The sequence below is a fragment of the Octopus bimaculoides genome, chromosome 2 (genome assembly GCF_046866305.1).
Source record: "Octopus bimaculoides isolate indiv1 chromosome 2, ASM4686630v1, whole genome shotgun sequence".
Taxonomy (NCBI): Eukaryota; Metazoa; Mollusca; class Cephalopoda; order Octopoda; family Octopodidae; genus Octopus; species Octopus bimaculoides.
In genome coordinates this window covers 36,485,792-36,499,936 of record NC_142929.1, presented here as the reverse complement: position 1 = coordinate 36,499,936, position 14,145 = coordinate 36,485,792, and the positions used below count along the sequence as shown (strand labels likewise).

The following is a 14,145-nucleotide window of genomic DNA, read 5'->3' as shown; positions in this document are numbered from 1 at the left end:
TGCAGATAGTACAAAATTAACTTGATTACTTTTTTTTGTGGGTCACAAAAACATAATTGTTGTTCATAAATAGACCTCTAATGAATATATATATTCCAGCCATGATCATCCAGGGATAGTTTTAGACACAGTCTTATTTAAGACAACATTATCCAAAATGTCTTCTTATTAACAGGGTAGATATAATCTAAAGGAGATGTGGATGCTAATTCAAGGTAGTTGAGCAGCCACACAGACTTAGGCATTCTGAATATGGTATCATGAAATAAGAAAAAAATAAGTTGTAGTAATTGTATTCGATAGCATAAAAGATGCATTGGCATATTAGATGCACCCCAGTTTTAATAGCACATATTCAGGATAAAAAATGTTTTTAATGTTTTAAAGTTTGTGGGAGGCTTAACTTTACATATAGGACTCAGGGATGATTACTTTTTCAGACATTTTTTTAAGTGCCTCATTTGCCATCAAATATGATAATAAGCACATAAAATAACTTATTAACAAAAGACTTACCTAATAAACATCTTGGATTATTCAGTCCCACTTGAATTATTGGATTTGACATAATGGCTTTATAGATTGGACCATTGACATCAAGTCCTTCATCAACATCACTTGGGACAGTCTTGCGATCACCTAGCAACCATTCACACTAAAGAAATACAGGGAAAAAATGTTTTTTTAATTTTTAAATCCTTCATGACTGTCATCACAACATCTCTCAGTATCACCCAGGCATATTTTTATAACTTACATACAGTAGACCAACTAAACATTAACTCAGCTCTTTACCAATATATATACTTGAGTTAACACCTTCAGCTGAATAACAGTAATAAAACAATATAATTTAAAGTTTGGTAGTTTTTTTATGCTGATATATATTAGATGAGTTCGAAAATTTAGATAATTTAGTAATTAGTAAGATTGATTACTTAAGGTAGAGGACTACTATAATATAGTTATTTCTGAAAGAAAAACACTATTCTATTGTCATTTACTTTATCTAATTAGATAAATTTGCAAAGACATCAATCCATGTAAATATCTACCCCAACAACATATGAAAATTTTCAAACTGGTTAATATTTGCATGGAATCTGACATATAATCTTTACATATCCATTTGTTTATATATTTATTAGTAAGTAGTTTTTCAAACAAGAGTACCCAAGACATTGAATGTAGGAATGTATATAAGGTCAATTCAACATGTGCAACCATTAATCCAGACACCTTTTTACCTCTCCTCATTCCTTTCTGCAGAAGAATGTATGCTCAAAATGTCAAAGACTTTTTTCCATTTTTCCTAAGCATCAAACTAATACACCCTGTTTGTTGTTCCCTTACCTATCTCAGTCTTTTGTATCATTTTGAACCATATATATATATATATATATATATATATATATATATATATATATATATATATATATATATATATATAATGTAGTAAATAAATATTCGATGCATCTAATTTGTTTATCTGTATAATTGCCTACATACCCACTCAACTTGGTCCCTCTTATAGCCTTTCTTTACCTTGTGGAATGATCCCTTGTAAAGACATCAGAGTCTAAGTTTGAATCTTTTGAGCTACTAAGTGTCTTCTACACAAAGAATCTCTAGTTCTCATCTGTGAACTATACACCTATTAGTTGGCTGAGCACTACATATAGATAACACTCATTGATAAGCAACTCTTGGGTACATCTATAAAGAATATTCCAATCCCACTGAGGGATCTCTACATTGATCTCTTACTACAGAAAACAAACGACTTCATCACTCAAATGAGGTGAAAAGCTCTCTACTATGACCAAAAATCCAATAATACAGCTAACTCTCCATATTTAATTATTCCACCTGTCATTTGTACTCTGTGTCAGTTGGACTTATTAATATAAATATTTATATTATTTATACTTAAAAATTCATCATCTGAAAGATTCCACCTTTCTCGTTTTACATGTATACATACTCTTTTACTCTTTTACTTGTTTCAGTCATTTGACTGCAGCCATGCTGGAGCACCGCCTTTAGTCGAGCAAATCGACCCCAGGACTTATTCTTTGTAAGCCTAGTACTTATTCTATCGGTCTCTTTTGCCGAACCGCTAAGTTACGGGGACGTAAACACACCAGCATCGGTTGTCAAGTAAAGTTGGGGGGGACAAACATATACACACACATACATATATATACATATATACGACAGGCTTCTTTCAGTTTCCGTCTACCAAATCCACTCACAAGGCTTTGGTCGGCCCGAGGTTATAGTAGAAGACACTTGCCCAAGGTGCCAAGCAGTGGGACTGAACCCAGAACCATGTGGTTGGTAAGCAAGCTACTTACCACACATATTTTGTATTTCATACCCAAACTAATATATTTAATATATTTGATGTATCTAATTACACACACACACGTGTGTGTTTATATGTGTGTGTCCCAAAAAATGTATACACACTTTAAAAGCTAAAAACTCAATTTTCTTTTCTTTGATATAGAAATAATGAAGAGACCTGGACTAAACCTTTGAACAAAGGAAATTTGTCCTAAAGTGCTACTGGAAGTTTGAAAATGCAGCTGAAGTGCAAAAACAATTTAGAAATGAGTTTCAAACTGATCCTCCTATGTGACTTACCATCACAAGAAATGTTCTGGATGACTGCAAGAAAAGTCCCAGAAAGCAAAAAAGGGTACTGGAAACGTATTTCGTCAGAGTTCAAGAAAATCTGTGCAGCAAGTAAGCTGTCAGATACAAATTTCAAAATCAAGCACCCATTACATTTAAAGCACTCTCATTGGAAAAGTTACATTCCAGGAATAGACCATAATCTCAAAGATGAACCAAACCAGAGAGTGGAGTTTTGTGAATGGTACATATGTAATCTATAACAAAAGTCTGCTCATTACAATAACTTTGCTCTAAGTTATCTTCAGCTCACTCTTGTTTTTATATTATCCATAAACATTACATATTTTAAAATCAAATATAAACTTACAGCTGTATCTTGATTATTACCAGCCACACGGAGAGCACTGATAGCCTCAGATTCTTCAAAACCCATTTCCATTAATGTGAGCAGAGCCTGTCAAAATAGAATATAAAACCTTCATTCTTAACTATATTTAGTGGGTGAATGAATGAGTGATCTTCCAAGCCCATCTTACTTTGTAGTAAAGGATGTAAGAAGAGAGAGAAAATGACAAAGTGGGTGTTAAAATAGGAAGTTTAGCATGTGAAACTGAGCTAACATACAAATGAATGTGTGAATTAATTAATGAAAAATGAAAAAAAAAAGCAATTTTAAAATAAAAGTAATCTCAACCTTTTTCTCCATCAATAAGAAATGTACATTCAGTCAATGCCAGTATCACTAACTTATTTACTATGCAACAAAGAAAAGAGTATCCTAAACATCTTTTAAAATTAGCTTCATTAGATAAAAGAGTATAAGTTCTGTCAGAAGGATTATCATATAACTAGTTCAGAAATGATAACTGAAAACAATATAGCTTTGAAACCTGCTTTTAATAATTCAAACTTTGGGATACTAAAACTCCTATTTTAGAACTCTAGAAAAACTGACATGTATTTTTAATCAAACTGCTTTCTAAAATTATTTGAAGTATGATATTTTAATTTCAATAATGACAATAGAACATTTAGTGAAAGCAAAGCTCAAAATTTAATGAATGAATATTTTAATAAATGAAGTATTTAAATACTAGCTTCAGGACAAAAATCCTATGTATTTAGCTTCAACATTGCACCATGACTCTCTCACTTGGGTGATATGAGTGATTTAGCTAACTCTATTTGCCTAAAGCGTTATGCTTTATTAAGAACATTAAGACAACTACCCTAGATAATGAAACATATTGGTAACTCACCCTCGGATTTGGACGGAATTCTCTCTTTTTGAACCGTTTCAAAGAATTTATTAGACTATTTGCTTTTGCTGATTGGTTGGGGGTAGCAGCAGTGGCCCCTTCCTATGTAAGAAAACAAAGAATGCAATTTTCTACTAACATTCATTTATTCAATATTATTGTTGAAGAAAAAAAAATTTTAAGATATCAAATTTTAAATTGTAAACAGTGAGACTTTCTTGCTAATGGTGATGATGAGAACAATGTTGTGAAATGGCTGTAAAAGGAATGCTTAGCTAATAACCTCATGGTTATCAAGTGAAATCATGTTACAGCCATAGATTTTGTGCCCCTTAACAAGAGACATAGTACTGCTTGTTAGAGTTTTGTCTGGGTGGCAAAAAATAGATGCCACACTAATTCATGGCTGAGTGGCTAGCAACAGGAAGGGCACATGGCAAAATAAATCAAATGTTTCAACAAATAAACCATCTCATCCATACATCTTTAAATATTTCTAACAGGCAACAATGACAATAGATTGTTATTTAACAATGTATACATTTCAAATAACTAAAACATACTGTTGTGTTCTATACCTGAGTCTAAAGAGCTAATATGTTTTAGGAAGTGGAAATCCCCAACTAAATGCAGCTTGGCAATGTAATACATTAATTACAATACTATGTACATCTGGTTCTTACTAATTGCTGTTTTTCAGTTTCTTCATTTTCTTCGTCTTCTTCATTACTTAGAGGAGTATCCGTATCAGAATTAGAGTTATGTGTAAGAAGCCACTCCATAGCTAGAAGGAAGTTCATCCTATAAAGAACATGCAAGAAATGTTTAGAAGTAGAGCTAACTCAAAAATTAGAGGACAGCATTCTAAAATTATCAAATAAGGAAAAAAAATTTCAGAATTTGAATATTTTGAAAAAATACATAGGAATAATACACAGAATTCTACAAAGATTTTGGAAACAAAAGTTATAATTTTAACATGAAGAAATTAAAATACTAAATTTATTGTTGATTTATCCAGGACTGAATGGTAAGTATATGTTTGCATTTTAAATATTACATTTTTATAATCTCTTTATTTGCATCACTTAAAATTAAGCATGTAATGTAGCTCAATATTCACAAGTGAATACAAATAATATAAAATAGCTTCAATGATTGTTCTAAACATTATTACTGCATATGAAACATTATCATAAGCTGTTTTTTAAAACACTAATGGCTGAAGCAAAGTCTACAGGCAAAAAATATCAATAATGATCAAATAAGATATAGCCAATACACTGGGAATGTAGGACTTCACTTCTTAGTTAAGGACACAACTTCATAAAAGATTTTGAATGTTGTAGAAAGGAGAATTAACATATCAACTAAATAATACAGTCACACTGAATGAAAGGATTGGGCAAACAAGCATTCTTTAAACCAGAACAAACATTCATTCAAACAAAGTGATACAAATTTCCACACAAAATAGAGTAGCAATATATAAAAATACTAAAAACCAACTTAAGCATTTCAGAAATGAATTGTACAAAAAGTCTTACTTGTTAAGGGCTAGAGCCTTACGTGCTCTGTCTTCTGGGAATCCCATGTCAGTTAGCTTCTTTACAGTGGTTTCATCCATTTTTGAGGCACAAGGTAGATATTGGTTACTGATTTCTAAAAGGAAAAGTAATAAACATCTTTACAGTTTCAATCAGTTAAAAGGTAATAGAAATAGTTTCAAATGTCACTTTAAGTTCATTTCTAGGTTTATACTGGCTTAAAGTTGAATTTCATAACTAATTAAAAATACTAACAAAAAAACTTTCATCACATTCATTTTTTCTTATAAGTAGATGAAAGTATGAGCCATTGGATATACAACTTTACTTGCATGTAATGCAGAGGACTGCTATACTGAAAAAATGGTGAGGTTTCATAGGCATCAGCATTAGAACAGACATGCAACAAGATTGAAAGACATTTACTGGGGGGTGGGTTGTATGTTGATAGGGGAAGATCAAAGAATGAAAATACATAATGAGGTGGGGCTCAAAATGATAGGATCATGAGGTGAAGTAATATCTCAACTTGTCAATCTGTTCAACACATATCATAATGGGAAAATAGATGTTAAAATAATAAATGATGATTATGACAATGACTTAGCATATTATTGCTGCAGCTTTTGCTTTTACAGTTGAAATTCTTAGTAATATAAAACCCTTAGCCACAAACTGAAAATGTCAATAATGTCTTGCCAAAAAGATATAACACAATGACTACAGCAAAGCTCAAATTTATGGTTATATAATCATTAATATATCAATAGTTTAGCCTCATATATACTGTGTAACTTTCAAGATCTGTATAAAAAGAACTAAAAATTACTTACCTTCAGCATGTCTAAAAATTTTTGATGCGTCTGGCTTTAGGCACAGAATTTTCTGAGATGCTTCAATCAAAGTAATTAATATCTTCCTAAATTCTGATTGAAACTGAAATTTTAAATAAAGAAAATACTAATTAGAAGTTGTCATAGATAAGTAGTTCTCAACCATTTTTTTCTTATAGATCCATTGATTCCTATTTTACTTGGGGGGGGGGGGGACCCCAACAGCCACTCGATGTTTAAAAAATCCTATTATATGTTTATAATGAAATATTATTAGGGATTGTATTTAAAAAATGGTTGAAATATTGTATTGTAGAAGTATAACCAATTTATTTCACATAAATTTTATCAACAAATTCTTACATGGAACCCCAAGGGTTATGTGAATCACTGGTATAGGTGAACATATTAAGATTCTAGATATAAGTTAATAAACAATTAAGTTATGTCAATAAAATATACATATTAAGTAATTGAAGAGATGTCGTCAATACAAAACGTAATAGAAAATTAAAAGCTAACAAGAAATAATTTTATGACAAGGAAAAATCAAAATTAATCACTGACTAACAATGTTTGTTTTTGTTTTTATAGCAAATACATAATACATGTAAGCATGACTGTGTAGTTAAGAAATTCACTTTGCAACCACATGGTTTTCAGTCCTACTGCATGACACCTTGGCCAAATGTCTTCTATTATTGCCTACAAAGCCGCACGCGAGTGCACGCATGTGTGTGTGTGTATCGATGTTTACATTCTGTGATCATGAGCCATGGTCAATGTTTTCCGTTGACATTTCCCTGCCAGCAAATCCTTTGTGCTTTTGAAGACATACAGAATGAAAAACAATCTCGTTTGAAAAACAAGAGAGGGTTAGTGGCAAGAAGGCCATCCAGCTGTTAAATAAAGCTTCAACAATAAGTATTTATGTAACCCATGCTAATGATTGTAAAAATTATTGTAAAAATGGACAAATAAATGACAGTTCTGAACGTGTTCTGGTCTTATTACCTCATCAGAAGAGCACAGACTTCATTGAACTAGCCAAAGTAGTAATGAAAGAAATACCATGTAAATGTACAGGATGCATATATAAACGTACAAAATGTACAGGATGATACAAGGTCATAATATGCCATCATCATCATCATTTAACGCTTGTTTTCCATGCTGGCATGGATCAAACAGTTTGACAGGAGCTGGCCAGCTGAAGAACTGCCCAGACTCCATGTCTGTTTTGGCATGGTTTCTACAGCTGGATGACTTTCCTAATTCCAACCACTTAACAAGAGTGCACTGGATGCTTTTACACAGCACCGGCACAGCTGCTGTTTATGTGGCACCAGTATCCAGGTTTTTAATGCTTCCTGCATTGATAACATTAACTTAACAATAAGACTATAACATTATAGGTGCAGTCTATGTAAAACACCTCTGCAAAGAAACTTTCTTAAAACATGGCTTTATTACCTCATTAATGTTTTGACATAACAAACAGTATATAAGAAAAAGAAAAAGCATTATTTTTTAAATTTATTTCCAGCAATGAAAGCAAAAAATCTTACATCCCCTCCATTGGGAGGTTTATCAGTAGTCGGTTCCATATTACAAGGAGTCAATCCTGCAGTAGCTTTATTAACACTTTCAGAATTGGGGCCTTTACGTGATTCTTCTTTCTGTGAAAACAACAGAGAAAGTGGTTGAAATATTACCAATTATTACATGTTAGTGGCTCACCAAAATATGTGAATATATAATTCTAATTAAGATATTTCATAAGTAATGACATATGATTCATAGTAGCAGGACATTTCCAAAGGACTTCAAATGATTAGTTTTGTAACTGAAACAGAGGATCAATAAAACAGCAGGCAACAAAGCAGCAGAATAGATCCCAAGGGATGAAAGTCATGTATAGAAAAAAAGTGGATAAAGATGCAGGCATGGCTGTGTGGTAAGAAGCTTGCTCCCCAGCCAAATGGTTCCAGTCCAGTCCAGTTCCAATGCATGATACCTTGGGCAAGTGTCTTTTACTATAGCCTCAGACCAACCAAAGCCTTGTGAATGGATTTGGTTGACGGAAAGTGAAAAGAGCTAATCATGTATGTGTGTGTGTGTGTGCACAACTGTGTCTGCATTTATCCTCCAACCAGTGTTGGTGTGTTTACATCCCTGTCACTTAGCAGTTTGGCAAAAGTGACCAATAGAATAAGTACCAGGCTTTAAAAAAAAATAAGTCCTGGGGTTGATTTGATCGACTAAATTTCTTCCAGATGGTGCCCCAGCATGGCCACAGTCAAATGACTGAAACAAATAAAAGAATAAATGAGATATCAGGGAGCATATCTAAAAGCAAGATAAAAAGTGACATATCAGATATTCCTAAGTAGGAAAAATGTACAGTAGTGTTAGCCCTAAACTGAGAGCATGTGAGATTTGATGCACTTTTAATTAGAAGACAATATGTTAGAATACATAAAGAAATCTGCATTTGACATTATACACATTTGCCTTCAGTGATAATTGAAGCATAGATGAGTCACAAGACATAACTAGGAGTGGTTGCTGAATATAGAGTATAAATGGTATGGGGAGAACAAACAGATGTAGGTAGTAAAAAAAATAAAACCAAAACTATGAAATAAAATAAACTGCAGGATTGAGGTGCAAGTACAATACAGTGAACTTATCTATCCTATACTTACATGAAAAAAACCTAATAGAATAATCTTTTCTTCTATAGGCACAAGGCCTGAAATTTTGGTGGAGGGGGATAGTCTATTACATCAACCCCAATGCTTGACTGGTAGTTATCAATGCCAAAAGGATGAAAGACAAAATTAACCTTGGCAGGTTTTGAACTCAGAATGTGTAGACAGACAAAATGCTACTAAGCGTTTTGTCAGCTAGTAAAATAATGATGAAAAAAATAAAATCTACAATTTTATTAGTTGGTTGGAACTAGATTTGTAAGAAATTAAAATAATTATCCATAGCATCAGTAAAGGATTATAATTTTTTTTTTAATTCTAGCAGAAAATAGATCTCTTCTGATCTTGTTTGATAAATATTGCAATAATAATTACATAGTAAATGGTATATGAGTAACTGAAACAAGAATATAACAGATCTTGAATTGCAAAATCTATTTAGGTAAAGTTTCATAAATGTATTTGTGAGAATGTATGTGTGTTTTGCAAAGTCAAATAATGTGTCATAGGAAGTATTTCATTCATGTTTGTAAAGTAAAAAGTTTCCAACAGATAAAGAACAATGGTAAATAGACGTGTAGATGAGTTTTTAAACTAGTAAAAAATAACAGTCAGCAAATGATTTTATGTTTGGTTTAAAGTACTGCAAAATTGAAGTTTCTATACTACTGAGGCTAATCCATAGATAAATGTCTAGGGAGGGGCTAGAGCAAGAGGAAAATAAGATAGTTTACCTTTGGCTACCAGTGACATCAATGAGAGAGTTAGAGAGGAGCAATTTTACTTCTATTTAAATAGTCGAAAATGACTTGCAGACACTTATTGGCTAAAATAACACAGACATCTGTAGAACTTAAAAATGACATCTATATAAGGTTGTACAAATCTAATGACAGCACAAAAAGAAATGCATGCTTAAATAGAAAAAAATATTGTAAAATTAATTTATGATATGTAACAGTTCTATTTTTTAGGAATAGCAGCTAAATCTCCCTCAAATCACACCTTACCATCTTAATAAAGTCCTAAACACTATGTCTGAAAAAGAAGTAAGATAATCATAGTTGGAACATCTTTGATCATAAGTCTCCTCTCTCAAGGATGACCTGGAGCTAAACAACCATGAAGCATCTCATGGCCTAACTAAAAATAAATGGAGCTACCCATGCTTAACTTGTGATTTTGTGTTACAGCAAAGTCATCTTGCATTACATTCACCTACACCTGTAGTATAATTGACTATATCCACCTTAAAAGTTTGTAGTCTTGTGTCAATGTCAGAAATCAATGTAATTCTCATTGACTGCTCTGGACAAATATGAAACTTTCAAAGATTTGCCAAAATCAACCAACTTCTACTTTAAGCATACTGACATTCCAGAAAGAAGAAATACAAGTCAAAGACTGTAAACATAGTATTAATGTAACTCTTTCATAGTCCTAAACTGAAGTTTTTCCCAACACACACACACACACACACAAATTGTATGAATGCTGGCTAAGTTCTATAGATAACACAGACAATAAAATAAAATATAAGATATTCCAGACATATTTGAGCAGGTTGCAATGGTTTAGAAAAGGAATTTACAAATTACAGGCTAGGAAATTATATTTTAAAAATATACAAAAGTATCACTCACCTTGTCAGCTCCATCATAAACAAAAGGTGGCAACCGACGTTTCAGAATAATTATTTCATCTGCCAGAAAACAATAAAACAAAGATATAGAATTAATCTTAAACATCCTTTATGCACAACTCACAAAGAATTGTTTTTTTTAATATTTCTATTTCTCCATCCAGTTTACTACAGGGTTCGTGAAGTCAGATTCCATGTAACAAAGTTTTGAAGAAAATTCTAAGGCCATACCCACAGACAGCAAAATTTTTATCAGCTTTCCAATTTTATACGCTCATCAGTAGTTGAGCATATTTCTTTTCACTTTTGAGGAAATTCCAAAGATTTTTTTTCTTTTTCTAGTTTACTTTCTTTGGTTATACACACTACTGTAGCTAGGGGCGGTTCACCCTGAGCATCACTCTTAAAGGGGCGGCACTTTTGGGTCTGCTGTTTTTTGTGGGGTCTCGGAGCGGCAAACAGAAGGGCCCCCCCCCCCAGGCGGCACCCACTCTAGCTACGCTAGTGGTTATATATGTACTAAAGTAAGAGAAATTCAGAAACTGGTTTCGATACTAATTCCTAGGTACAAGCTTGGCTGTGTGGGAAGAAGTTTGCTTCCCAACCACACAGTTCTGGGTTCAGTCCCACTACATAATACCTTGAGCAAGTGCCTTGTGAATGGATTTGGCAGACAGAAGCTGAAAGAAGCCTGTAATACATATGTGTGTGTGTTTGTCCCCACCACCACTTGACAACTGGTGTTGGTATATGTCCCCATAACTTTGCAGTTTGACAAAAGAGACTGATAGAATAAGTACCAGCCTTTAAAAAATATGTACTGAAGTTGATTCATTTGACTAAAATTCTTCAAGGTGGTGCCCCAGCATAGTTGCAGTCAAATGACTGAAACAAGTAAAGGAATATTCACCACCATCATTTTAAACTATGCTTTTTAAAATATCTGCACTGCAATATATCACTACTTTCCTTTAGTCTCATATTTTCAACCAAATAACCTGAGATCCAGCCTCATTACTTCTATATTACTTCCTATATCTTCCTTAGTCCTTTGGAATTAGCAGCCAAAACTCTATCAAACCTCATCTGTGAGTTGAAAAAAAAATGAAAGAGTCCAGTCAATACACTTTGTTAAAAGATGGGAGGGCCACTGGTGAACATAAGTGTGCATTATCAAGGTTGAACAATAGAATCAACACATGACACATACCATGCGTTGTCTACTCACATCACATATCTGCAATACTACAGTCACCTCACCTTCACACATGCCTTTAATTACTCTCTCAATTATTTTTGCTTTGTAAATTCACAACATATTTCAAACTTTCTAAGAACAGTGTCAATGATATACATTTCTGGAATTTACAGTTTTACTTAGCTTTTCCTTCTTACGATCCAAGCAAACCTATTACCAATAATATAAGGAGTATGTGGAACTATATTATCTCCTGTGTGATTTCCTTATTTAAGATGCCATAGTATAATCAAGTTGACTACTATTTCTAACAAGTTGAAGCAACCAAGCATATAAGCTTCTTCATTATCCAGCTCTTTATGAAGTTGATAAAAATTGTACTTGAATATATATATTTAAAATGACACATAGCAATTTATTGTGTCTTCTGTTAGTCATCTTTCAGTCTACATTCCTTAATGGACAAGAGTTCATTTGTTCAAAGCAATACTAGATCTATATTTCCAGGGAAAATAACAACAATCTTTTTTAATTATATGAACAACACTTATTTTTATGCATAAGTGGTTACTGGTTGTAAGAATATCCAACTGTAAACAATGCAAAAATGTTTAAATTTGCAAGAATCAACTCATCCTACAATAGAAAACTGAAGAGAGGGAGATTAACTCCTGTAAAATTAGTTCTGTATATGCAAGGCAATACTTCCATAACCAGAGAGATGTGTATTACATGTGAAATGTTGTTCACTTAGAAATAAGGTTCAATGCAAGTGTATCGAGATGGTGACTGAACATCTAAGAGTTAGTAGTGGAAGATACCCATTAAACCTGGCACGATGTAGTCAAAAATGTATAACATTGTACCTATGGGGAGATGCTACAGGAATGAGATATAAAAATAGATGTAACTTATATCTGATTGAGAAATAGGTTTTGAATCGTTGATGATCATGTTAGCTTATCGGTTTATAATTAGTTTATTTATTTTGTTCTCGAAATTGCTATCAGTATGACAGATCCACAATCTGTTTTATTCTCGAGTCACATTTATATCAAAATACCTAAACTGTGTGACTAATGAATTAAATCTTCGAAATTTTGATTGAGCCAGTGTGTGCGTGTGCAGGTCTATATATGCATAAATTGCGATATTTATGCCTTTCTGAAAGTTTTAGCGACGACAGAAGCGAAACAGTTTCAGCTATATATATATAGATAGATAACATTGGTTAGTATGTTTACATTTGACAGCAACGATGCAAAACAATATTGTCGGTTCAATACTCGCTTGCGGCATTTAACAAACTCAATTTCACAATTTATTATATAGTTAATCAACCTGGATTGAAGTGCTGTAGCCTTTTTCCTGTTACACCCTCTCGATAAAACTTGCTTCACTTGCAAACTCTTCTTTAGTGAAAAATCTAGTCCTTAATTTATCACTGAACAGCATCAAGAAATTTTACTATTAATACTATTATGGTGAGCAATACCGGAGCTTAATGTTAGCATTTCAGTGCCAAATGCTAAACCACACAACTCATTAATTCACCTATCACCAACTTATTTTATCTTACAACATTTCTGGAACAAAACAGTATGCCCAAACTTTTCTTTCATAATAATGCCTTACCGAAACAACTCTACACATTCCTTCCTATAAATATTCAATGAACATTAACCAATTGAAACTGTTAATCGGTATTCTACCGTAACTTGAAGAGCTTGCTTTGAATAACCAGAAAAGAAAATCATTTCAAAAATTCCAATATTTACAAGTTACATACACAATAGCAACGGCAAATCGTTCGGCTAAACAAAAGTTTCGCGGACAGACATGTGTTAATTTGCTAAGAATGACGTTTAAATGAACTCAGTTTGAAATAATTGTGAAAATTAAGCTGGATCCATGTTGAGGTGGAGTGTGTGTCATAGTAAAATAACAAAATAACTTCTCACCGTTATCTCGAAGACCTTCTTGTTGCAATGTGGATTCCTCATTTAGAACCTTACCAGTTCGGACGAGTAAAACTTTGTGATAGAGAGAGACTTTCATGCTTTCCATTGGACTAAAAAGTTGGCTTAAAGAACGGATCTTTACCATATCTACCGTTAAATCTGGTCGAAATTCATCGATAATATCGACACCTTCCATATTAGTAATTCGAACCTTCATTGTTGAAGGTGAAAAGACTAACGTATCCGAGACAAACATTGAGATTTTGTCCGTCAATCGTCAAGTCTTAACGACGCTTCGAGAGACATGTCGTGTAGCTGAATTATTTCCCTTGTTACGAAACAACGCCC

At 32.9% G+C, this 14,145-nt stretch overlaps 1 protein-coding gene across 2 annotated transcripts in view; it reads right to left on the bottom strand.

Annotated features, from left to right (window-relative positions):
* The window catches only part of LOC106884356 (ubiquitin-associated domain-containing protein 1), a 24,441-nt gene extending 10,296 nt beyond the window's left edge, over positions 1-14,145 (bottom strand). For both annotated transcript variants that reach the window (XM_014935699.3, XM_014935700.3), the window contains exons 1-9: positions 13,798-14,145; positions 10,640-10,698; positions 7,851-7,961; positions 6,283-6,385; positions 5,450-5,564; positions 4,586-4,703; positions 3,903-4,004; positions 3,011-3,097; positions 517-655 (exon numbers count right to left, since the gene is read on the bottom strand). In XM_014935699.3, the coding sequence (XP_014791185.1) occupies positions 517-655; positions 3,011-3,097; positions 3,903-4,004; positions 4,586-4,703; positions 5,450-5,564; positions 6,283-6,385; positions 7,851-7,961; positions 10,640-10,698; positions 13,798-14,053 (1,090 nt within the window). In that variant the 5' untranslated portion in view covers positions 14,054-14,145. The remainder of the gene's footprint in view (positions 1-516; positions 656-3,010; positions 3,098-3,902; positions 4,005-4,585; positions 4,704-5,449; positions 5,565-6,282; positions 6,386-7,850; positions 7,962-10,639; positions 10,699-13,797) is intronic.